The sequence below is a fragment of the Neophocaena asiaeorientalis genome, unplaced genomic scaffold (genome assembly GCF_003031525.2).
Source record: "Neophocaena asiaeorientalis asiaeorientalis breed wild unplaced genomic scaffold, Neophocaena_asiaeorientalis_V1.1 scaffold134, whole genome shotgun sequence".
In the NCBI taxonomy this organism is placed as follows: Eukaryota; Metazoa; Chordata; class Mammalia; order Artiodactyla; family Phocoenidae; genus Neophocaena; species Neophocaena asiaeorientalis.
This window is the reverse complement of record NW_020185339.1, coordinates 3,086,327-3,113,371: the sequence shown is the minus strand read 5'-3', so window position 1 is coordinate 3,113,371 and position 27,045 is coordinate 3,086,327. Positions and strand designations below refer to the sequence as shown.

At 35.2% G+C, this 27,045-nt stretch overlaps 1 protein-coding gene across 5 annotated transcripts in view; it reads right to left on the bottom strand.

Moving 5' to 3' along the window:
• Positions 1–25,083, bottom strand: part of PPFIA2 (PPFI scaffold protein A2) — a 458,549-nt gene extending 433,466 nt beyond the window's left edge. For 4 of the 5 annotated variants that reach the window (XM_024736429.1, XM_024736430.1, XM_024736431.1 and 1 more), the window contains exon 1: positions 24,833–25,081. In XM_024736429.1, coding sequence (XP_024592197.1) covers positions 24,833–25,081 — 249 coding nt within the window. Of the gene's footprint in view, positions 1–24,832 lie in introns of all 5 variants that reach the window. The other variant, XM_024736436.1, reaches the window with a different exon arrangement.
• Between the last annotated feature and the right edge of the window lie 1,962 nt (positions 25,084–27,045).

The following is a 27,045-nucleotide window of genomic DNA, read 5'->3' as shown; positions in this document are numbered from 1 at the left end:
AGAAAAGTAGCATATAAAATTACATATAGTATGATTCTAATTTTGAGAAAAGCATCTCTCTACTAGTGTAAGAGATGATAAAGGTCTACTTAAACTGAACTTTAAATAATTGTAGGTGTAGATACCTGAACATTTTCTGCAAAGCACAAAGAAAGCAATACACAAGAAAACAACTTCCAAGAACAGACCAAAGATGGACAAGGTCAGTATGGGACTCAGAATGGAAAAATCAGCAAAATATGTGTCACAAACTCTGTTGAAAATCAGCTCAGAGCATCAGAAAAAAATTCTCTTAGTTATATCTGATCTTGTGTTTTTGACAAATCTCTTACTGAAGAGATGTTACAAATTAATATAGCAATCCCTTTGAGGCCTCTGTATATTAGGATTATATACATTATATTTAAGTTTATGATGATGAAATAGAAAAAAATTCTGGTTCTAAAGTATGTCATCATTCTTAAGAATCATTTTTTTATTTAATAAAGTTTCAAGTTAAATGATTACTCCAGAAATGTAAAACAACTAGTATCAAGTGTTTAATATTGTTCTTGACTATCTTTGACTCTAAAACCTTAAGTGCTTTAAAAGAGATTGCAGTCAAGATGGCGGAGTACAACGACATACGCTCACTCCCTCTTGTAAGAGCACCAGAATCACAGCTAACTGCTGAACCATCATCGACAGGAAGACACTGGAACTCACCAAAAAAGATACCCCACATCCAAAGACGAAGGAGAAGCCACAGTGAGATGGTAGGAGGGGCGCAATCACAATAAAATCAAACCCCATAACTGCTGGGTGGGTGACTCACAAACTGGAGAGCAATTATACCACAGAAGTTCACCCACTGGAGTGAGGGTTTGGAGCCTCCCATCAGGCTTCCCAACCTGTGGGTCCAGAAATGGGAGGAGGAATTCCCAGAGAATCAGGCTTTGAAGGCTAGTGGGATTTGACTGCAGAACTTTGACAGGGCTGGGGGAAACAGACACTCCACTCTTGGAGGGCACACACAAAGTAATGTGTGCATCAGGACCCAAGAGGAAGGAGCAGTGACCCCATGGGAGACTGAACCAGACCTACCTGCTGGTGTTGGAAGGTCTCCTGCAAAGGCAGGGGGTGGCTGTGGCTCACCACGAGGACAAGGACACTGGCAGCAGAAGTTCTGGGAAGTAATCCTTGGCATGAGCCCTCACAAAGTCTGCCATTGGCCTCACCAAAGAGCCTCTAGGCTCCATGCTGGGTCGCCTCAGGCCAAACAACCAACAGGGAAGGAACTCAGCCCCACCCATTAGCAGACAACCAGATTAAAGTTTTACTGAGCTATGCCCATCAAAGGAACACCCAGCTCTATCCACAACCAGTCCCTCCCATCAGGAAGCTTGCACAGCCTCTTAAATAGCCTCACCCACCAGACAGACAGCAGAAGCAAGAAAAACTACAGTCCTGCAGCCTGTGGAACAAAAACCACATTCACAGAAAGATAGACAAAAGGCAGAGGACTATGTACCAGATTGAAGGAACAAGATGAAACTCCAGATAAACAACTAAATGAAGTGGAGATAGGCAACCTTCCAGAAAAAGAGTTCAGAATAATGACAGTGAAGATGATCCAGGACCTCAGAAAAAGAATGGAGGCAAAGATCAAGAAGATGCAAGAAATGTTTAACAAACACCCAGAATAATTAAAGAACAAACAGAGATGAACAGTACAATAACTGAAATGAAAAATGCACTAGAAAGAATCACTAGCAGAATAACTGAGGCAGAAAAATGAATAAGTGACCCGGAAGACAAAATGGTGGAATTCACTGCAAGGAAAGAATAAAGAAAAAAGAATGAAAAGAAATAAGGACAGCCTAAGACACCTCTGGGACAACATTAAACACAAGTTTCAAATTATATGGGTCCCAGAAGGTGAATTCCCATAATGTTAACAGCTGATTTCTCAGCAGAAACTCTCAAGCCAGAAGGGAGTGGCACAATATATTTAGAGTGATGAAAGGGAAGAACCCACAACCAAGATTGCTCTACCCAGCAAGGATCTCATTCAGATTTGACGGAGAAATCAAAAGCTTTACAGACAAGCAAAAGCTAAGAGAATTCAGCACCACCAAACCAGCTCCACAACAAATGCTAAAGGAATTTCTCTAAGTGGTCAACAAGAGAAGAAAAGGACCTACAAAAACAAACCCAGAACAACTAAGAAAATGGTAATAGGAACATACATATTGATAATTACCTTAAATGTGAATGGATTAAATGCTCCAACCAAAAGACACAGGCTCACTGAATGGAAACAAAAACAAGACCCATCTATATGCTGTATACAAGAGATCCACTTCAGACCTAGGGACACATAGAGTCTGAGAGTGAGGGGATGGAAAAAGATATATACCATGCAAATGGAAATCAAGAGAAAGCTGGAGTAGCAACACTCATATCAGGTAAAATAGACTTTAAAATAAAGAATGTTACAAGAGGCAAGGAAAGACATTACATAATAATCAAGGGATTAATCCAAAAAAAGATATAACAATTATAAATATATATGCACCCAACATAGGAGCACCTCAATACATAAGGCATATGCTAACAGCTATAAAAGAGGAAATTGACAGTAACTCAATAATAGTGGGGGACTTTAACATCTCACACCAATGAACTGATCATCCAGACAGAATTAATTAGGAAACAGAAGCTTTTTTTTTTTTATTTTTTTTATTTTTTGGAAACAAGCTTTAAATGACACAATAGACCAGATAGATTTAATTGATATTTATAGGACATTCCATCCAAAAACACCAGATTACACTTTCTTCTCAAGTGCACATGGAACATTCTCCAGGATAGATCACATCTTGGGTCACAAATCAAGCCTCAGTAAATTTAAGAAAATTGAAATCATATCAAGCATCTTTACTGACCACAAGGCTATGAGATTAGAAATCAGTTACACGGACAAAAACATTAAAAAACAGAAACACATGGAGGCTAAACAATATTTTACTCAATAACCAAGAGATCACTGAAGAAATCAAAGAGGAAATCAAAAAATACCTAGAGAGAAATGACAACGAAAACACGACAGTCCAAAACCTATAGGATGCAGCAAAAGCAGTTTTAAGAGGGAACTTCATAGCAATACAGTCATACATCAAGAAATGAGAAAAGTCTCAAATAAACAATCTAACCTTATACCTAAAGGAACTAGAGAAAGAAGAAAAAACAAAACCCAAAGTTAGAAGAAGGAAAGAAATCATTATTTACCTCAACATAATGAAGGCCATATACAACAAACCCACAGCAAACACCATTCTCAATGGTGACTGAAAGCATTTCCTCTAACATCAGGAACAAGACAAGGATGTCCACTACCATTAACATATTTTTGGTAGTCCTAGCCATGGCAGTCAGAGAAGAAAAAGAAATAAAAGGGATACAAATTGGAAAAGAAGTAAAACTGTCACTGTTTGCAGATGACTTGATACTATACATAGAGAATCCCAAAGATGCCACCAGAAAACTACTAGAGCTAATCAATGAATTTGGTTAAGTTGCCGGATGCAAAATTAATGCACAGAAATCTCTTGCATTCCTGTACACTAACAACGAATGATCAGAAAGAGGAATTAAAGAAGCAATCCCATTCATCGTTGCAACAAAAAGAGTAAAATACCTAGAAATAAATCTACCTAAAGAGGTAAAAGACCTGTACTCAGAAAACTATAAGACGATGAAAGAAAGCAAAGATGACACAAACAGATAGAGAGATATACCATATTCTTGAATTGGAAGAATCAATATTGTGAAAATGACTATACTGCCCAAAGCAATCTACAGATTCAATGCATTCCCTGTTAAATTACCAATGGCATTTTTTACAGAAGTAGAACAAAAAATCTTAAAATTTGTTTGGAGACACAAAAGACCCCAAATAGCCAAAGCAATCTTGAGGGAAAAAAACGGAGCTGGAGGAATCAGACTCCCTGACTTCCGACTCTTCTACAAAGCTACAGTAATCAAGACAATAGGGTACTGGCACAAAAACAGAAATATAGATCAATGGAACAGGATAGAAAGCCCAGAGATAAACTCATGCACCTATGTTCAACTAATCTATGACAAAGGAGGCAAGGATATACAGTGGAGAAAAGACAGTCTCTTCAATAAGTGGTGCTCGGAAAACTGGACACCTACATGGAAAAGAATGAAATTAGAACATTCCCTAACAGCATACACAAAAATAAACTCAAAATGGATTAAAGACCTAAATGTAAGACTGTACACTATAAAACTCTTAGAGGAAAACATAGGAAGAACACTCTTTGACATAAATCACAGCAAGATCTTTTTTGACCCACCTCCTAGAGTAATGGAAATAAAAACAAGAATAAACACATGGGACCTAATAAAACTTCAAAGCTTTTGCACAGCAAAGAAAACTATAAAAACGGTGAAAAGACAGCCCTCAGAATGGGAGAAAATATTTGCAAACGAATCAACAGACAAAGGATTAATCTCCAAAATATATAAACAGCTCATGCAGCTCAATATTAAAAAAAAACCCAATCCAAAAATGGGCAGAAGCCCTAAATAGACATTTCTCCAAAGAAGACATACAGATGGCCAAGAGGTACATGAAAATCTGCTCAACATCACTAATTATTAGAGAAATGCAAATCAAAACTGCAATGAGGTATCACCTCACACTGGTTAGAATGGGCATCATCAGAAAATCTACAAACAACAAATGCTAAAGAGGGTGTGGAGAAAAGGAAACCCTCTTGCACTGTTGGTGGGAATGTAAATTGATACAGCTAGTATGGAGAACATTATAGAGGTTCCTTAAAAAACTAAAAATAGAACTACCATACGACCCAACAATCCCACTACTTGGCATATACCCAGAGAAAACCATAATTCAAAAAGACACATGCACCCCAATGTTCATTGCAGCTCTATTTACAATAGCCAGGACATGGAAGCAACCTAAATGCCCATGGACAGATGAATGGATAAAGAGGATGTGGTACATATATACAATGTAATATTAGTAGTCAGCCATAAAAAGGACCGAAATTGGGTCATTTGTAGAGACATGGATGGATGTAGAGACCATCATACTGAGTGAAGTAAGTCAGAAAGAGAAAAACAAATACCGTATATTAACATATATGTGGAATCTAGAAAAATGGTACATATGAACCGGTTTGCAAGGCAGAAATAGAGACACAGATGTAGAGAACAAACATATGGACACCAAGGGGGGAAGTGGTGTTGGGGGATGGTGGGATGAATTGGGAGATTGGGATTGACATATATACACTAATATGTATATAAGAACCTGCTGTATAAAAATAAATAAAATTCATAAAAAAAGAAATTGCATTTTAAAGGTGCAATAGTATAAAATTTAAGTTATGCAAAATGAGTAACTCTAGAGATTTACTATGCAACATTGTGTTGTAGTTAACAATCCTGTATTGTGCACATAAAAAAAATTAAGATGGTAAATCTCATGTTAAGTGCCCATACCATAAGTAAAGAAATTTTTTAATGAATAAATATATATAAAATAAAATAATTAGGGAAACCTGTATTTAAATCCTGCTTTTGATACTTTCCAGTAGTGTGAGAGAGAAAACATACTTCTCTAAGATTTTTATCTTACTATACATAAAACAGAATTAAAGGGACTACTTTCAGTATGCTTTCTTTCTTTCCTTTTTTGATGAGATTGTTTTTAATCCATAATGTTTCTTTTTTTCCCCTCAACATCATACTCTTTATTTATTTTTAAATTTTTTTAATAATAGAAGTTTTATTTTATATTGGACTCTCATGAGAACAAAATAAAACAGTTGAATGAGTCAGTTAATATAGTACTTGGGAATTTGTGACCAACATGCTTCTTCTCTTCCCCTATTCCACTACTCTGAGATTTTTGCTCATGTTCATTATTTCCATACTTCCATCATTGTCAAACTTCTATCATATATAATCATAAATATAGGTTTAATCATCAGTCACCTCAAATAAGCTAAACATTCCTTAAGGCAAATGCATCTTTCATTTACCTTTTTCATTTCTATAAGTGAAGTACAATAACACCCCAGGATAACCTACATGCCTGCCCTTTGTGTTCCCGTACTACTAGTCACATAACATAGACATTTTATTATAATGTTTTGATTAGGAATCTGTGGCTTCTGAAAATATGTAAAATCACTGAGGGCAGGAATACAGTGTCTCTCAGCTTGAAAATGATCGATATTTGTCCTAGATAAAACCATGGTCTCATGTTACCACTGTTTTCTATTTAAGGTGCATATAGCACTCAAATCTGAGAATACTGTGGTGAAAATGATAGGTGCTCTCCCTGTGCCTCTGGTGCTCACAGTTTGATTTTCTCTTTAACCCCAAGTGAAGCTCTTCAAACATCTAACAATCGTTAACTGCAGATAAAGCCAGGCTCAGCACTGCATTAGTAGTTTGGGGAGATATGGAGATATAAGATAAAATCTCTATATTCTCAGAGAATGCATTTGGAGAAAAAAAAATACATGAAATGACACTAAGCAAGACAGCATTAATAAGAAGTTTAGGCTTGTATTTTAAGTTATGAGGCACACAGTGGAATATTAGGAGGAAGAGAGGCAGATTTGAAATCAGATTTTGAAATATAGTAAGAAGATAAATAATTTATTTTCCAGATTAGTGTTTTCCAAATCTAATTATATGAGTTATCTGAGGTGATTATTAAAAGTATGAAATGGAAGTATCCAGAGAAGATGATGTCATTGTCAACAAGCACTGTGATTTCTTATTTTCTGTGAAGTTTTTGAAAACTGTTCTAGAGGACTAGGAGCCGTGAAAAAAATATTTTTCTAACACCTTCATTGAGAAATAATTTAAATACCATAAAATTCATCTGCTTTAAGTGTGCAATGCCATGATTTTAATGGATAGAGTTATATAATCATCACCACAATACAATTTTAGAATATTCCCATTACCTCAAGATCCCTAGTGCTCACAGTTGCTTGCAGTTACTTCATTTTCCCACCTCTATCCCTAGGAAACTATTAGTCTACTCTCCATCTCTATAGCTTTGCCTTTACTAGATATTTCATATACACGGAATCATACTTTATGCGATCTTCTGTGATTGGCTTCTTCCCCTTAGCATAATACTTTTTAGTTTCATTTATGCTGTTGTATCAGTAGTTTGCTATTGGTATTGCTGAATAGCATTTCATTATATGGATATACAGTATTTTGTCCATTTGCCAATTGAGGGATGTTTTTTCCACCTCCATTTTTGGCTATTATGAATAATTCTGTTATGAACATTTGTAAACAGATTATATGTGGACATATGTTTTCATTTCTCTTGGGTAGATTTCTAAGAATGGAATTTATGTTTAACTTTTTTAGGAGTTTTTGATAGTGGCTGTACTATATTAGATGCCAATCAGCAATTTATGGAAGTTCTAGGTTCTCTACAACATCATTAACACTTGATATTGGCTGTCTTTTTGATTATAACATTCTCGGATGTGAACTGCAATCTCATTTTGGTTTCAGTTTGGAATTCCTAATGACTAAAGGTGTTGAGTATATTTACATGTGTTTATTGATATCCACTTATCATCATTAGTGAAACGTCTATTCAAGTTGTTTGCCCACTTTTTTAATGTTCCGATATCTTAATATTTTCCAGCTATTGAGATATAATTAGCATATAACATTGTGTAGGTTTAACGTCTACAATATGATTGATTACATTTAAACATCATAAAATGATTACCACAGCAGGATTAGTTAACACCTCCATCACATCAAATAATTACTGTTTCTTCCTTGTGCTGAGAGCATTTAAGTTCTACACTCTCAGCAATTTTCAGGTATGTAATACAGTATTATTAACTACGGTCACAACGCTGTACGTTAGATCCCCAGAAAGTATTCATCTTGTAACTTGAAGTTTGTATCCTTTGACCAACATCTCCTTATTTTCCCTCCACATACTATGTCTCCACTCCTGCTCCCAGTCCCTGGCAACCACCATTCTACAATCTATTTCTATGATTTCGGCTTTTTTAGATTCCACATATAAGTGATATCACACAGTATTTGTCTTTATCTGACTCATTTCACTTAGCATAATGCCCTCAAGGTCCATCCATGTTGTTGCAAATAGCAGGATTTCCTTCTTTCTCATGACTGAACAGTATTCCTTTATGTATATATCACATCTTCTTTATCCATTCATTTGCTAACAGACACTTAGGTTGTTTCCATATCTTGGCTATTGTGAGTAATGCTGCAATGAACATGGGAATGCAGATATCTCTTTTTGAGGTCCTGATTTCATTTCCTTTGGATATGTATCCAGGAGTGGATTGCTGGATTATATGATAATTCTATTTTTACTTTTTAGAGGAACCTCCATACTCTTTTCCATAGTGAGTGTACCAATTTTGTTGGTGCTGCAACTTGTCCACTGGAAACTTGGACTTCCATAAAGGCTCTCTTGATTATTGGTGATTGTCTAAGACATTGTTCTCCAGTGTCTTCTGGACCCCAGCCAAGAGGGGCTGGAGACAGTTCACAGGCCACTGCAGGGTCCACAGCTGGGACCAGGGTCTATATGTCTATTACTCAATACATAGTGGGTGAGACTATTCCCAGATCTCTTGGCATATAGTGCTGAATCCCACAGCTTCCACAAAGGTACTTTAATCCATGAATGGAATGCCAAATTGTTGTTGAGGGGGCAGTTTGAGTGAGGGACTATTATTAGACTATGCTGTTGACATCACTTTCTGTTTAGGAGTATTTTAATTATCTTATTATTGAATTGTGAGAGTTCCTATTATATCCTGAATACAAGTCCTTTATCAGATAAATAATTTGGGAATGTTTTCTTCTAGTTGTCTTTGTCTTCTTATTTTTCTTTATGGTGGCTTATAAAGTATCCATTTTTAAATTTTGATGAAGTCCAATATATCAGTTTTAATGGATTATATTTATAGTGCCATGTATCTTTGCCTAATCCAAGGTCTCAAAGATTCTCTCCAATTTTTCTTCTTCTAAAATGCATACTGTTTTGCTCTAACATTTAGGTCTCTGGGCCATTTTGAGTTAAGTTTTGTGTATGGTATAGGGTAAGAATCTAAATTAATATTTTTATGTGAATATCCAATTATCCCAGCATTTTTTGTTGAAAAGTCTATATTTTCCACATTAAACTGTCTTGGTATATTTGTTAACAATCAATTGACCATAAATCTAAGAGTTTTGTTTGGTACTTTCTCTTGTCTTCCATTGTTCTATCCTTATGTCTGTGCTTAATCTAGTTTAAGGATATGTTTATCCTTAAGCTATCTTTTTTGTGGTACGCGGCCTCTCACTGTTGTGGCCTCTCCCATTGCGGTGCACAGGCTCTGGATACACAGGCTCAGCGGCCATGGCTCACGGGCCCAGCCACTCCGCGGCATGTGGGATCCTCCTGGACCGGAGCACGAACCCGTGTCCCCTGCATCGGCAGGTGGACTCTCAACCACTGCGCCACCAGGGAAGCCCAAGCTATCTTGATTACAGCACTTTTAGACTAAGTTGTGAAATCAATAAGTGTAAGTCCTTCAATTTGTTATTATGTTTCAAGATTGTTTGGGCTATTCAGTGTTCTTTGCCTTTTCATATAAAATTTAGAATCACCTTCTCCCTTCCTGCAAAAAAGCCTGCTGACATTTTTGATAGGAATTGTGCTCAGTATATAGATCAATGTGTTATATTAATTTTGAGTCTTCCAAAACATGAACATGGAATGTCTCTCCCTGTTTAGATCTCTTTAATTTTTATTAGCAATATTTTATAATTTTCAGTGTGTTTTCAGTATTCAGTTTCAGTACATATAAAGTTATGTATTTTGTTAAATTTATTCTCAATTATTTTGACCTTATTTTGGATGGAACTGTTTTCTTAATTTATTTTTTTACTTTTTGATACTAGATAGAAACAGTCAATCTTTTATTCTGTGACCTTGCTGAACTAGTTTATTGGTTCTAGTAGTTTTGGAGGTTTTTTGTTTGTTTATTGTTTTCTTTTTGTGGACATGTAAGCATTTTAAGAAAGGGAGTAGCATACTCATATTAGAATTTTAAATAGATAATTTTGCAGCTGTGTGGAGGACATATTAGAAGGAGGAAATGCTGGAGGAAAAGAGATGATTTTTCAACACGGTTGCAATAGTTACTGACAACCAGAATCCAGCAGGAATATGTAACAAAACTAGGAATACATCAGAAAATGAATTAAGAAAGATAATTGATTACTATTTTTCACAGTACTGGGCATGTTTATTTTAAGAAAATTGCTTTAAGCTGTCTTTTCAATTAATTACATTATTGAGCTCATTAAAGCTTATAGCCTTCTGCTTCTAATAATGGCATACTGCAAGTTGAATGAGCTTTGCTGATAAGAAAAACTACAAATGTTCCATATTAAAAAAATAATTGGTTTACTTATGATCTAATACAATAAGAGCTAATAAATAAATAAATAAACAAATAAATAAATAAAGGTAGGTACAAATAAGATTCCTGATAAATCATAAAGAGACAAAGGGATAGAAAATAAAGGGTATATGAGGCATAGAATACAAAATGAGAATAAGGATACAGGAAGTAGAATTCAAGAATTAAAGGAAAAACAGAATTTGATGGTAGCAATGCTTTCTAAAAATGAATAAAAATTTTCCCAAAATAATAAAAGGCATTAAGTTACAGTGTCAATAATACCTATGAACACAAAGCAGGAAAAAATAAATACATTTTATTGTAAGATCATCGTAGTAAAACTTCTTAAAAAAAAGAAACATTCTTTAAAGCAGCCAAAAGGAAAAACAAAAAAAAGTACAATTTATTCTCAAGGAGGCAACAATTAAATTGGCTACTGCCTTCTCAATAGCAACAGTGAAGTTCAAAATAAAATGTTATATTAAAAGTGCCAAAAGAAAATACCACTAACCTAAAATTCTATATCTAGCAAAACATCCTTGAAGAATAAAGGTGAAATAAAGGCATCTTCAGAAAGTCCTAAGCTGAGAAATTACTTATCTTTAGATCTACACTAAAGAAAATATCGAAGGCTGCTCTTCAGGTAGAATAAAAATGACCCCAGTTGTAAGATCTGAGATCCAGAAAGAGTGATTAGTAACACAAATGGTAAATGTATAAATAATCTAAGGGAAATATTGCCTCTAGACAGCTACAAAATAATATCTTCACATGATACAAATGGAAATATAAGGCAGGAAAAGTACACATTAACATTACACTTTGGAAATAGGAGGGAAGTCCAAAAGGGAGGGGATATCTGTATGTTTATGGCTGATTCATTTTGTTGTGCAGTGGAGACTAACACAACATTGTAAAGCAACCATACTCCAATAAAAATTAAAAACAAGCAAAACAAAAAAAACCAAAACATTACACTTTGGTACACTGAAAATGGATGTTGTAATTTATACATTAACTATTAGAAGAAAAGCAAGAGTGTAAAAGTGCCAGAGTAATAGAGGGAGGAAATTGAATGATAAAAAATACATGGTTAATCAATTCAAAAGGAGACATGAAATGTTAATAACAGAAATGCAAAGCATATAGAGAAAATAAAAAGCCCTTAGTAAGACAGTAGATTAAGTACAAATATACAGGTAATCACAGTAAATATAGAGAGACCAAATAATTTTAAAAGAAAGATTGACAGACTGCATAAAAATAAAATCCAGAAACTATTTGCTATTTGTGATACATGTACAGACAGACACATTGAAAGTAAAAGGATAGAAAAAGATGCACAGTGCAAACACTAACAAAAAAGAAATCTGCTATAATACTATTAAAATCAGACACAATAGAATTTATGAGAAAATGCCTGTCTAGGACACTTCATGATGACATAAGGTTAAATTGGCCATGAAGTAAACAATGATTCAGCTGAATGCAACTAATAAAAGCCTCAAAACATATGCAAAAATTAATAGAATTGTAAAGAGGAATAGGAACTCTATAATCATAGTGGGAGTCATTAAAACTTGTGATTTATACCAACATTAGACTTGGAATTGTAAAATGAAATTACATTTTTAAAAGAAAAGTTACATTTACTTAGCAATGTTACTTTAAAAAATGTGATTTTAGAAATCACATCTTTTCTATAAAAAAGATGCTAGTAGATAAGTTTTTTCTATCTCTAGCAGTGTAAACACTCATGGAATATTTTGTACAGACTGAATATAGTTCATAGGACCACATTCTGATGACAGAGTATATCAGGCAATAAAATCTTTAAATGACATTTTAAATAAGAATTGTTAAATAATATTTCCCATATATAAAATTAACAATGATAAAATAATATGGCCATTATTTGGAATTAATTGATTAGGTGAGAACTTCATCATGAAAAACTTTCAAATTAATAACCAGTATTTTTTTAACTTAGTCAATTAAAAATCTATAAGTCACCAAAACATAAGTGAATTTTCTAAACTCTTAACAGGAATAGAAAAAAATTTGAGCCAAAATATATATCTTAAAGCAGCTTACCGTAAAAGTGGGCATAAAAAGAATCATAGGTAAAAATAACCAGAAAAATTAGTTTACTGTAGAACAATGTGATGTCAAATTCTAATCATTTCCATTCTTCAGCAATTTCCTCTAACATCAAAATAAACATGGGCTTGCAGTCAAAGAAACATTTCAAAGCGGAAATTTTCTTCTGCCAAGGTACTTGAGGAATAACTGTTAATTCTTATACCTGCCTTTGAAAGCGGCCTGAGATCTATCTCTTGAACATCTCCTGGGAGGGGTGGGAGGAGGGGATAAGAGCCAAGAGAGATGAGATTTACTTTGTTCCCATAGTACCCATTCCAAGTTCCAGGATAAGGGATCTCACTTTATGGGAGGCAAAAAAGAGTTTAAAAATTTCATTTTGGGAGAAATGTGTCATAATTCAAGGATCAAGAAAGAAATTACCTATTATTCAGAATCTCACTCAATAAATTCTGTCATGTTTGGGGGAAATTAGTAGACTTTTATGTAAAAAAATCACTAGAACCACAAATAAAACTTGGATTAGAATACAAAGTATAATTTAAAATTCAAGTCCTATGTACCTTTGGCCTGCTAGTCTTCAATAAGATTAAATCATATAATCTTTAAGACTGTTAAGTAATCAGACAAGAAATTTTAAGGGCTTACTAAGGGCCATGCAGCATAAGCTAACACAGAGCTACTATTTTGTAAACTAATTAAATTGCAGAGGTCAATACAAAGATGTATGATATAATTAGCTAGGGTGTGATAGTCATGTTTTAAAAGAATTCCACAACTGTAGTTCTAAACTCTCTCTCTTTTCCCAAACTACAGCATTTTTATGGTTGCTACCTAGCTTTGAGCCATAAGGCTCTGAAGAGAAATATCCAGTAAAAAGTAAATAGTGTGAATTTCAACACCTTTGTTACTGAATCTAGATTTACTCGTCAAAGATTAACAAAAAACAAATGAATTGTATGCATGCTAATATTAAGTATACCAAAGTAGACTATAAAATTTATTGGAAAACTCAGGTTAGAAATTCATCTTGAGAATACTAATGGCTTTTTTCTCTTAATATTTATTTTTAGAGAATGAGAATGAGAGCAAGCAAAACAATAAATAAATAAACTGCTTCAAAAATAAAAACTAACCCAAACATTCTACTTTTATCTTTGTTTTTCCATGAAATGAAAGTCAGATATAGATGTCAAACAGTGGTAGTAGTTTTGTAACATCACAAAACTATTTATACCATTTCTTTTATGAAAGCTGGCTTAATTTAGGAAGTAAACTCCTTAGTAAAAGAGCATGAAAAATGTGAAAAGAAATGAAGTTTGAAGTCAAAAGAACTTGGAGTAATATCTTTATTCATACCTTCAAAGCAAGTCATTTACATTCTGATCTCCCGTGCTCTGATTTGTAAAATATTCAAAATGCCACCACCTCTTGATATAAAACTCACTTCATTCTGGAAGGGGCTTTGAGGTGTAATATTAACACCAGACTCATATATACTATGACTTTATAAACACTTTAGCCATAAGGCTTTATAAATTGTATTTGTTCTTTTGTTTTATCAAGATATTTAATATATGCTGTCTAACATGTTTATGACTATATGACTTGCCATATAAGTACACAATATAGAGAATGTGTTCAAAAAGCAAAGGAATAATTTTTGCTTTCATTTTATTATTTGGTTTTTTTGAACAACAACTAAATGCCAGATACTGTTGTAGGCAGAAAACACAGCTGTGAACCGGTAAAAAAGAATCCCCTGGCTTCACAGAATAGAATCTAGTGAGGAAGAAGGAGATAATAAACAAGACAGAAAAATAAAATATGCACTGTGTTGGATGGTTATAAGTGCTATGGAGTAAAAGCAGAGAAGAAGGACTGGGAGTATTAAGGAGGGGGCTATTATAATTTTAAATGAGTGATCAGTCATGGCCTCACTGAGAAGGTGATATCTGAGTGAAGCCCAGAATGAGTTGAAGGAGCAAGTCACATGGTTTTATGGGGAGGCAACTTTCCCAGGCCTAGGGAAGAGCCAGGGCAAAGTCCCTAAGGCAGTTGAATGCCTGACTTGTTGAAAAACAAGAACATCAGGATGGTAGGAGTAGAGTAAGTGAGCTAGACAATAGCAGGAGATGATATCAGATGGATAAAGAGGAGGAGGCAGAGATGTTAGACCTTTGAACCAGTTTAAAGACCTGGGATTTTACACTGAGATGGAAAAGCATTTCAGAGAATTGAGCAGATGTGAAACAAAATCTGACCTACCTTTTATCAGAATCAGGATCTCTCTTGCTGTTGTTTTTGCAGTAAACTGATAAGGTACATGGATACAAGCAAGGAGACTAGCAAAATCCTAATCTCTTGGAAAGGATGGTGACTCTTAAGATGTAGTTGTAGAGGTGATTATAGTGGTTCAATTCTACACATACTTTGAAGATAGAACTGAGAGGCTTAACTGCTAAACTGAATACAGAATGTGAAAGAAATAAAACACCAAGGTTTTGGCTTAAGCCCACATAAGATTGACATTGCTATTAACTGAGATGCAGAAGACTAAATGAAGATCATGAACGCAGTTTTGGACATGTTAAATTTCTGCATTTGACAGCATGAGTCTGAAGGTCAGAGGAAATGTCTGGATTAAAAACGTAAATTCCGGAGTCACCAACATTTAGATGGTATTTAAAACCAGGAGATGGAAGGGATCATAAATGGTGTCAATAGAGACAGAAAGAGAAAAGGTACAGGTATTGAGACCTGGAGTAATCAAGTATTAATGAGTCGGGAGTATGAGAAGTAACTAAAAATGAAGACTGAGGAATGACCAGTGAGGTAGGAGAAAAACCAGGCAAGTGAGCTGTCCTAGAGCCAAATGAAGAAAGTACAAGAAAAGCGTCTAATGATAAACAGGAATGGAGACTGAGAATTGATCACTGCATTTACCAATATGGAAGCTATAGATAATGTTTGCAAGAGCATTTTAGATGAAGTTGATGCGGTGAATGCCTGAGTGGCATAGATTCAAGAGAAGTGAGAGGAGAGAAATTAGAACAAGTATAGGAAAAGAAATTTTTAACTTTCTCTGTAAAGGGAAAGATAAATGGGGTGGTAGCTTGGTAGAGCAGGGTTGTTAATAGATTTTTTAAATGGGAGAAATATAAGCATATTTAATGCTATTCGTTATAATCCATTACAGATGGAAATATTGATGATGTAGGAAAAAGAGGGAAAACGTTTTGTCCTAGAATAGCAAGAGGGGAGGAGATCTAGAACACAAAAGAGGGAACTGGCCTATTCTAGGAACATGGACGGTTCATCACAGTAGAGAATAAAAGGCAATAAAATAACTAGAAACAATAGTTTCAGAGAATTTACAAATAAATATAATATTCAGTGGATTATAGGCATTGTATTCTTATTACCACAGCATATTCCTAGAAACCATAATTGGCCAAGGTCTTAAAATAAAAAATATATATATGTATACTGTAAACACAGAACCTGACACAGAGCAGGCCCTAAAATATTTGTTGAATAAATAATAATTGTGTATTAAATGACTATGAATAAATTAATAAAGCTAAGGTGCATACCCTTTATAATCATTTGAAATTGGCAAAAGTATACAACATATTAAGCAGTACTAGAATTCCATCTTTTATATGTAAGTAAACAGAAGCCTGAGAAGTTCAATTGTTTTCTGTTGTCACAGGGTTTGGCAAAATTGAAACTGAAATCCAGGTATTGTAATTTCTAGTTAAATACTCTTCCCTGAAGCCTATACTGTCTTGCTTATTAACTTAAAAAAAGGCACATAAAAAGGCAAATTCATGGTATCATAAATATGAGGATTGGGATCCTTGAATAATTATATTCAGTATAATTATACCAACTCTAATAATCATTTCACATTTCATTAATAATTTTATTTTAATAAAATTTTCCTTATTAGAACTTAGGAGTAGTCCTGATAAGTGCTTTCAGTGGCCCATGTCTCTTAAAGGTTTCTACAGAAGTTTAATACTTCTTTAAATCTAGATGAACATAATGAAGTAAAGAAGATGGCTTAGAATAAAACAAAAGTAAGCCATGAATGGAATCCTGTTTGAATAGGTTACTTAACCTAGTAAGTTTCAGTTTTTAATCATCTCTAAAATGAGAATGATAATAACAACCACAATTGGAATGTTTTGAGGATTAACTGAGATAATACATCTAACCAGTTTAATGAAAGAGCTGGTTTCAGAAATGAATATTATTACATCTCCTCTGATTCCCTCAGGTGAAGAAATTAACCCCAAATGAAATTTCAGCCAGATGTCTTAGCTTTTCTGCTCACGTTTAGAAAATAAACCATCTGTCCTTTTGTTAGGAAATTATGCAGTCTAACAATTTCATAGTTCTGGTTCAATACAGGGCTGCGTAATATACTAGTTCTGAGCTCCTATCCAACCTAAAGATGTGCCATCCCCCACCCCTCACACATACTTCAAAGCTTGAAACGAGCCTGAACTAGGTGTGAATTAGAGGATGAGGGCGTGGTGGTCTCTCTTTACTCTGACATCCGCCACCCATAGCAACAGTTTCTGACCCTTCTAAGAATCAGGGCCAGGGAAGGGGAAATTGGGGAGACAGATCACAGTGGTATGGGCTGACCTAGTTGTCATCTATGATCAGGGCTTTCTTAATGGCAAATACACAATCAATGAGCCTTCTTCTGGGGCGTGTTCGTGGCTTTCTCAAAGAACCCCTCTGTAGGTTCTTCCCGGGTTTTACTTGACTTGCTCTCAGTCTCTTCTCTGAAATCAATCTCCCACTTTGTTAGTCATTGTTCACCATCTAGAAACCTGGGCTTCTAACAGTCTACTCAGTCTGTGGGTTTACACAAAGATAACCCTAATAATATCCCCTTTTGAGGGAACCATTTGCTCTTCAAAAAATTAATCTTTGTCTTGATATTGGAGGAGCTGTAGTTTATCTGAGAAATGACTCTTCAATCTGCTGTAGAGGCAGGGGCATCTCCAGCCATGGCTGTGACTTTTAGACTTCAGCCTCTATATTCTTCAGCTTCTGGAGGAAACACATCAAGCTCAGAATGTTTCCCCTGAAGCCCTTCTCACTTGGCTAAGTTGAATAGGAATCCCCCCATGCCTCATACATGGACTAGGAGATTATGCACAGCAGACCAACAGCTATGCAAAACAGTTCTGTCTCTCTTTTAGCTTTATCAACCTTTGTAGATTCTTAAAATAGAGTTTTACCTAATACTGGATTTATTAGTTGGATTATATGTTAGCACATCCTGCAAATAAAGTCTTGTACCTCACTTATTTAGCCTCCCCTCAAACAGAAAGACTTCATTTTAATATCTGGATGCTTAAATAAAAACATTGCCTGGTATAGGCAGAGTGTTCAGAAATGTTAGCTATTACTATCATTCATCTTCTATTTATTATTTAACATTTAAAAAGTGGCTAGATGAGGAATTGCTCACAGAAAAAAATTATGAGAAAAAAGTCAAAAAGACTTAAGAATGAAGACAATGTGGTGTCATAAAGGTTAAGAGAGTAAAATAGTTTTTTGGGTTTTTTTTTGTTTGGGGAGGTAATTTTTGAGAAGGGAGTTAATCACAGTGTCAGATTTTGCAGTGAATTTTAATGAAACAAACCTATTGCATTCATCAATTGGTTACCAGTAGTATAATTTTTAGCAAGGTATTAGAGGAAAAGCCCAACTGCAGTTGCTCAAAAAGTGAATAGAAGACGAATATTGAGACAGTGAAAACAGACAAGTTGGGAAATAAAGGAAAATAAAAGATAGATTAGTAGCTAAGTGGAGACACAGTGTTAAGGAACTCTTTTATTGGTATTGTACTTGCTATCATTTACTTTTAAGGAACAGATTTGAATATGTTACCAAAAAGCCAGCTGAGAGGGAGAGGGAGAAATTGAAGATGCTTGAGACAAAAAAAGTCAAAGGAGGAGATGAAAAGGAGGGGATCAAGGATTTGGAGGGAAGTATTGGTCTTAAACAAGAAAGGCAATGCTTAAGATTGGAGAATATAGGTAAATAAAGACGAGTATGGGTATAAATAAGTGTATGGGGGTATGTGGGAAAAGAGTGAGTACTGAAGAACAACATACCTTGTAGCCTATGAGGGGAATGGTTATGAAGAATTAAGGACATGGGAATTTCAAGATGAAATAATTAATAGAATAACTTGGCACAAAGATGCCAAGGAACATGAAGAATGAAAGGGGATCACTAGATTTGCAAAATGTGTACCCATTGGTGGCATACAGGAGTGTAGTTTTAGGAGAATGGTGATGAGAGAAGCCTGATATAAGGGTTAAAAAGAAAAGAGAGGGACTTCCCTGGCAGTCCAGTGGTTAGGACTCCACACTTCCACTGCAGGAGGCATGGGTTCGATCCCTGGTGAGGGAACTAAGATCCTGCATGCCGCACGACATGACCACACGAAAAAAAAAAGAGATATAAAGAAAGACAAATAAAGGGTTATAAATAACAGGAAATAAAGGCTGCAGATGAATACCATTTCATTTGGCCAGGGGAAAAATACCTAACTGGAAAAAAGAGAAACACATTAAGAATAGAATAACTATAATCAGAGGTAGCAAAATATGCAGCATCTTTCTTTTTGACAGGAGCGAGGGATATAACTCTTGTGTATGTGGTTGTGGCATTAGGTTTCATTGAAAAGGAAGGAGCTCAATCCAGATATTATCTTCTTAGCACAACAGGAAGTGAGGAAGTGAAGAATTGGGGAAAACCATTTAAGAGTGTAGTTAGGATTTTTTTTTTCCTTAATGAATGATCAATCAAAGAACTTACAAAATTTGGTAAAGATTGTGGAGAGTAAGGATTTTTAGTGCTTTCAACTTGTGCTAGTGTTCATTATTACCCAGTAAAACTTTGCAGTTAAGTTTGGCTAAGGATAATGATGATAATATCTATGGTAATAATAACAGCATCAATAGCTGCATGTAACATTTATTGAGCATGTACTATCTGTGAGGCACTGAATTGATCATTTGCCATGTTCCAGCTCATTTATTTCTCATAATGATCCTATGAGGCAGGTTCTATCGTTATTTGAACTAAGTACTTTGACCAAGGTTATTAAGCTAGTAAGTAGCAAGCCCAAAAGATACCTAGGTAGAGCGCCTCTAGAATAAAAGTGACTTCTGTAACTCCCTGTAAGTTTCACTTAAATATTTGGTATTTTAAGATGTTAAAATATAAATGTATCCCTCTTCTCCACAAGTAGCCTCTTTTAACTTAATTCCTCATCAGAATATATACTGGCACATCCCAGTTTATGAAAAATACCAGGTGACATTTTATAATGTTTAGGGTTTCTGAAGCACATACACACACCTCCTTTTAACTACTCCTAGGGTAGATATCATCCCCTCCTTCTAATTAAGGAAACAGAGTTTCAGAGAAGTCAAGTTACTTACCAGTGGTATCTCAGCTAATAAGTGGAAGAACTCCAATTCAAATTCAGATCTTCTAACTCAAGTCCAAAGTCATGGCCATTTAGTTCATTATCTGGCTATGTCCATTCTTTCCCCTCAACATTCTTTACATTAACATGTCTTTCTTAGTTTCAAGGTTCACAATCCTATTTCAAATTCCCACACCTCACCAGAACTATTACATTATCACAATAAGCTCTCCTAACATAAATAATGACCAAAATGATGTTAACTGTGTTTCATCTGTCTTTGTAATTTTTCCATGTGATGCTGCATTGCTTTGCACTCTGTCTCTGGGCTTGGTCAAGGGGTATTACAAAAAAAAAGAAAAAAAGACCCAAGCAGAAGCTTAAAAGTACTTGCTTGTTTCTGCTTTGCTCTTACTCCTTTGCCATCACCATGAAAACATGCAAAGACTAGCCTATTGAAGGATTAGACACATGAATAGAGTTGAGGGGCCCCTGCTGGTGCAGCTAAGGCCATCCTAGATCAGAAAGCCAGTTAACATACAGTTGACTGAGCCAACTTTCAGCCAACCAGTGGCATAGTGAGCCTAGCCAAGATCAATCCAAGTCAAGGTCAGCTGAATTCCATAAACCCAATATTTTGCATGACAATGAGGTTTTGTGTCGTTTGTTACATAGCATTATTTTAGCCATAGATAACTGATACATGAGTATTATATAACCTATCCTAAATCAAAATGGCAGAACATTATTCCTTCATTATTGCCTTATCATGTCACTAGTTCACTCAAACTTCTACTGCTTACCAAGTATACAAATGTCTGTCCTTAGCTTCCACCACACATATGAACAGGCTGCAGTCCTCCACTGTCACTATACAAAACTTCATTCCTACCCTACAGCCCTTCAACAAACAATCTGTTAGTTATTCTCCTTATTTAATTCCTATTTACTCTTCTCTTTTTAGCTAGGTATACTGCTAGATCAACTGTCTCCTTTATGCAAATTAGGAACACCAAGCCTAGCCTGGAAAGCAGAACACAGGCTGAATTTTTTTTTTTTTTTTTTTTTTTTGCGGTACGCGGGCCTCTCACTGCTGTGGCCTCTCCTGTTGCGGAGCACAGGCTCCGGATGCGCAGGCTCAGCGGCCATGGCTCATGGGCCCAGCTGCTCCGTGGCATGTGGGATCCTCCCGGACCGGGGCATGAACCCGTGTCCCCTACATCGGCAGGCGGACTCTCAACCACTGCGCCACCAGGGAAGCCACCACAGGCTGACTTTTAATCCCCCACATGTCCTTAAGCAGGGTCCTCTATGCACAACTGTACTGCCTGACGCGAAATACCCTCTAGCCCTTTCTAACCTTTTCTTAAAAACACCTCTTTAATATCACTTTCCACATGAAACTTTCTGTAGTTAATAACATATCAGTATTATGGTGCAAATACTTTCAGTACTTCTATAATCTTCTGGTACTGTATTAATTCGGATCCATTTATATCTATTTCCTAAGTTCTGTGGGAACCAAACTATGTTCCTTTTTTTCTATCCCCTTTACAACATATGTAATCATTTAATAATACACAGAAGACCCTTAATATATGCTAAATCAGATGCTGAAAAGAAATTTTAAACTTTTATATCTAATGACTTTTTGCAATGGAAGTTTCACTCCCCTTACCTCTCCTTTAAGTATTCTTAGTGAACATATTAGTAATTGGTAAATATTTGCTCTGTTTTCAAAAATGTTAAAGACTGTTTATCAGTATTCCTAGCAAATTGTTCTAATACTCATTGACATACATATGCAGAAATTAGTTCATCTTTAGCATTCTGGATAAAACAAATGCAAGCATTTACGTATTTAATGCCTTATAAATAAATGCCTCAATTACTTATATTACTTTCCTTAATCATCACAAACTACCTTGTGAGGTATTAATATTAACTACTTTTTGTAGCATGTCAGTTTGAAGTCCTGACTCAAGCTAATAATGTATGATAGAAACACATTACAAACCAGATCTTCCTATATCAATTTTTTTCCTCTTTCTACATCAAAATGCATATACATTTAGTTTAGTTTTACTTTAAAAGCCCTCACTATGGACCTGGTACTCTGCTGATCCAGAGGGTTGTAGGTGATTGAGATATACTCCTGTTCTCAAGGAGCTTATAGTCTAGGGTGGGAAACAGACATATAAACAGATAATGTAATGATAAAATGATAAAGGTAAGAAACACAGAAGACATGTATTTGGGGATTCAGAGAAGACTTCCTAGAACAGACAAAGTCTTGGCTAGGATGAGAAATGAACCAGACAAACATATTGAGGAAGAACTTAATGGGCAGAAAGGAATATGCTTGAAGGAAAAAGACTGGAATAGCATGATGTTTGTCAGCACACAGCAAGCAGTGTGCTATTATTCAAGCAAACAATGTGATACATTTACAAAAGTGGGAATGTTAGGACATAGAGCAAAAAAGAAATTAAGGGTCAGGTGCCAAAGAACAGAAAAGAATAGAGAGATCTGAGGATTATTTAAGAGAAAAAAAACCAGTATGGCCAAATTCAGAGATGGTGAAGAAAGCAATCAGCTATGAGGACTCTCAGGTGTCTGGGTGAGGAGTTAGAGCAGATTTGGTCGAGTGGGAGGCAGATGATAACTGAGTTTGGACATGTTGAATCTCAGGTTCCATGGAACATTAAATGGATCTGTGCATTAGAAAGGTAGAAAATCGGTGTATAGCTTAGAAACATCAGGCCTAGAATGTGGAATGATGTGGAATTATCAGTCCTTGTTAAACACAGTTACACTCCATCACATAATGAAAAAGTAAACAATATGACTACAAAATATTTTCATGGTTAGGATTGTTAAAATCACTGCTGCATGTGTTCATAAAAAATGTTATAGGAGAGAAATGACTAAAGCAAAGCACTAAATCATCAACAACTAAAAAATATTGTATAGGCAATTGAAAACATGATATGTCATAAAGTTTGACTCTGCTTTGAATTCTATCCCATGTTTGCTAAAACAAATTTTACTTTTATGTTATTGTAGTAGTTTTCAATTTTACATACTTTATTTCTGCCTCAAAACTCACATTTATGGGAGTCATTTTCTCCTTCCAGGTAAATGTCAAATGAAATGCCACCAAACAGCGCAGGTACATTGCTCACAAACTATTTTAAAAGATTCAAAGATACCAATTGAAGAAGAATTTTATATTCCTCTATTACCTGCAAAAAACGTATAGCCCTAAAGTTACAGATGAGGTTATTAAATACTTGCTTTAACAAATGACAGGACCATCACTATCTTTAAGGACCTGTGGATCGCTAGGGGTATTAAATATTTCTAATAGTAGAATACAAATAAATATTGAAAAAATGTGTCAAAGTATTTATAAAAGAGATTGGAACTATAACCATCTAAATGTACAGGCTCATAATCCCTAATCTATAATTCCCAAACTCAAATACTCTGAAAACTGATATTTATTTGTAAGTATATTGCAAACTTGATTGGTGGCAAAACCAGACCTTACTAACATGAGGTCATTTATAGTCTTTATATTTTCCACACAGTAGGAATATTCATAGAATTCTCTTCAGAAATATGAAAGTGTATAATTATAGGGTGCTTCCCAGAATCTGGCTAGTGGAGTGTTCCATAGTATACATTGTACACATACAAAAATTGGGGAAACTCTAAACTTTAAAACACAAGGGGTTTAGATAAGAGATTGTGCACCAGTATAATTAAAATTCAAGGGGCTTCCCTGGTGGTGCAGTGGTTGAGAGTCCGCCTGCTGATGCAGAGGACATGGGTTCGTGCCCCGGTCCGGGAAGATCCCACATGCCGCGGAGCGGCTGGGCCCGTGAGCCATGGCCGCTGAGCCTGCGCTTCCGGAGCCTGTGCTCCACAATGGGAGAGGCCGCGTCAGTGAGAGGCCCGCATACCACAAAAAGAAAAAGTTATTTTTTATAATATTACTACATATAATAGTAATATTATTATTACATATAAATAATGCATATAACATGTTATTACATAGTACATATAAAATAATTATTTTATAAATATTTACTTATAAAATAAAATTGTTAAAATCTTACAGTTTTAAGTTTGTGAGAATAAAGCTGAACTTTTGCCTTTTCTCCTATTTCCAAAATATATATATATATTTTAAAAGAAACTGGTCAAAATGTTGTTTTCAGAAGAGAGGGTAATACATCAATAAGTTCAAGAAGTTTAAGCAGGTGTCAGGCATTATTAAAGACAAATAAAAAATATTGGACAGCAGACTTCCAAAGTACTATTATTTCCAAAGACAGACTACATAACTGAAAATGTAAAATACATATTTCCAAATGTCATAATAGTGTTTAAAAAGTAAGAAGGAGAAAACTATTCCCACATTCTTGTAATTAAAAGCTGATCAACAGGTAATTTTCTGCCTCCACCAAAAAACAGATAAAATTTTCAAGAGAAAGACCAGATAGGAACTCATGTTTCAAATCCCCCACCACCGAAGTACCACAATTTTGTTTGAGGCAAGGTTGCATGTGAATTAATTATGTATTCTTAAGTTTTTCTCACCAAAATTTGTATATCATATCTACTTAGGGCAAAAGTAATTTTAAGAATGGGAATAAAGCAAAGCTTATTTAAGTCTTATCACATTTTCAGTTGCAGTAGGAAGGACAGAAGCTCCCAGGAGGCATACCTGTGGCAGGGCTGAATTGAGCTGTCTCTGGAGCGAATCTCTGTCATAGATGACATCCTGCAGTCTTTGCTGGGCAAGTGAGAGGCTTTCTTGGGTTTCCCGAAGGGTGTCTAGAAGACGATCCCTTTCATCTAGCATATTCACCATCAGCTGCTCAAAATGGGAGTCTGAGTCCGAGCCACTGCTTTGGGACCCCCTTTGGCTCATTGGGGTGTCCTCATTAATTGTGGGCATCACTTCACACATCATTGCTTAAAGAAAGTAAAAGGGAGGGAAGTCTTAGTAAAAAAATGATTTCCAATAATCCCACCTGACCCTCAACTCTCCAAACTCTTTACAACTCATCAACCTAATTGTCTATTTCTCCTCCACCCACTGCCCCAATTCCAATGATGCTAAAAGTTTTAACCTCAATGAAATATGATCCACTGACTTCCTATATCTAACATGCTTTCTCTTTTCATGACAGTCTAAATATCTCCTACCTACAAAACACAGCTTGATTTAACCTACTTCTCAAAGTTTTTTCATGATTAACCCCACCTAATTCAGTTTATAATAAGATGTTACTAAGCTTATTAATTGATCACCTTTCTTTCCCTGCAAGTTTACAAATCACTTATAGCTAATACCTCCATCTTACCCTTATTCGTTATTATGTTGTTAACAGCAAGCATAGTGTTTGGCATTTAACAGGTGGGAAGTAAATGATGTTTGTATTAAATAATTGAATGAATTAATGTTCATTCTGTCATTCAGAAAATCCCCAAATAATTGAGTATTCATTTTATATAAAAATTAGCTTTTACTTTTTAATTTTATTAATTTTTTTCATACAACTAACTTAAAGCTTCTTGACTTTACACCTCCCATTTTATTATTGGATTGGCCAAAAAGTTTCTTTAGTTGTTAAGTAAAAATAAAAGACACATTTTTCATTTTCACCAAGAACTTTATTGAACAATGTATTTACCCTTTTGTACCACTACCTTCTGCCATTTTTCAGGCAACTTCATAATTCCATCTTCCCAAAACATTTTATCTTTTTGAGCAATGAACTGTTCCAGGTGTGTTTTACAGTCTTCCAGGGAATTGAAATTTTTTCCATTAAGAGAATTTTGTAAAGACCTAAGTAAATCGAAATCTGAAGGTGCAACGTCTGGTGAATACGGCGGATGAATCAGAACTTCCCAGCCAAGCTGTAACAGTTTTTGCCTGGTCATCAAAGAAATATGCGGTCTTGCATTATCCTGATGGAAGATTATGCGTTGTCTGTTGACTAATTCTGGACTCTTTTCGTCAAGTGCTGCTTTCAATTGGTCTAATTGGGAGCAGTACTTGGAATTAATCATTTGGTTTTCTGGAAGAAGCTCATAATAGAGGACTCCCTTCCAATCCCACCGGATACACAACATCACCTTCTTTGGATGAAGACTGGACTTTGGTGTGGTTGGTGGTGGTTCATTTCACTTACCCCACAATCTCTTCTGCTCCACATTATTGTACAGTATCCACTTTTCATCGCCTGTCATAATTTGTTTTAAAAACGGAACATTTTCATTACGTTTAAGTACAGAATCGCATGCAGTCAAGAAGGTTTTCTTAACTTATGTGGAACCCAAACATCAAAGTGATTAACATAACCAAGCTGGTGAAAATGATTTTCGATGCTTGATTTGGATATTTTGAGTATGTCGGCTATCTCCTGCATGGTATAACGTTGATTGTTCTCAATTAATGTCTCGATTTGATCGCTATCATCTTCAACTGGTCTACCGGACCGTGGTGCATCGTCCAGTGAGAAACCTCCAGCACAAAACTCTGCAAACCACTTTTGACACGTTCAGTCAGTCACAGCACCTTCTCCATACACTGCACAAATCTTTTTTTTTTTGCATATCGTTGTGTTTTTACCTTTCTTGAAATAATAAAGCATAATATGCCAAAAATGTTGCTTTTTTTCTTCCATCTTCAATATTAAAATGACTACACAGAAATTCACCAATTTTGATAAGGTTTTTTTAAATGCACACTAATATGACAGCTGCCACATACAGTCTAACAAAATTGTTTTGAATGAAGTCAAAGATAACTAATTGCTACTAGAGCCAGCTTATGGAAAAAACGAACGAACATTTTGGCCAACCCATTAATTTTATATACTCTCTTCCTGAATTCCTACAGTAGTCTACACAGAGTAGACAAGTGATTCT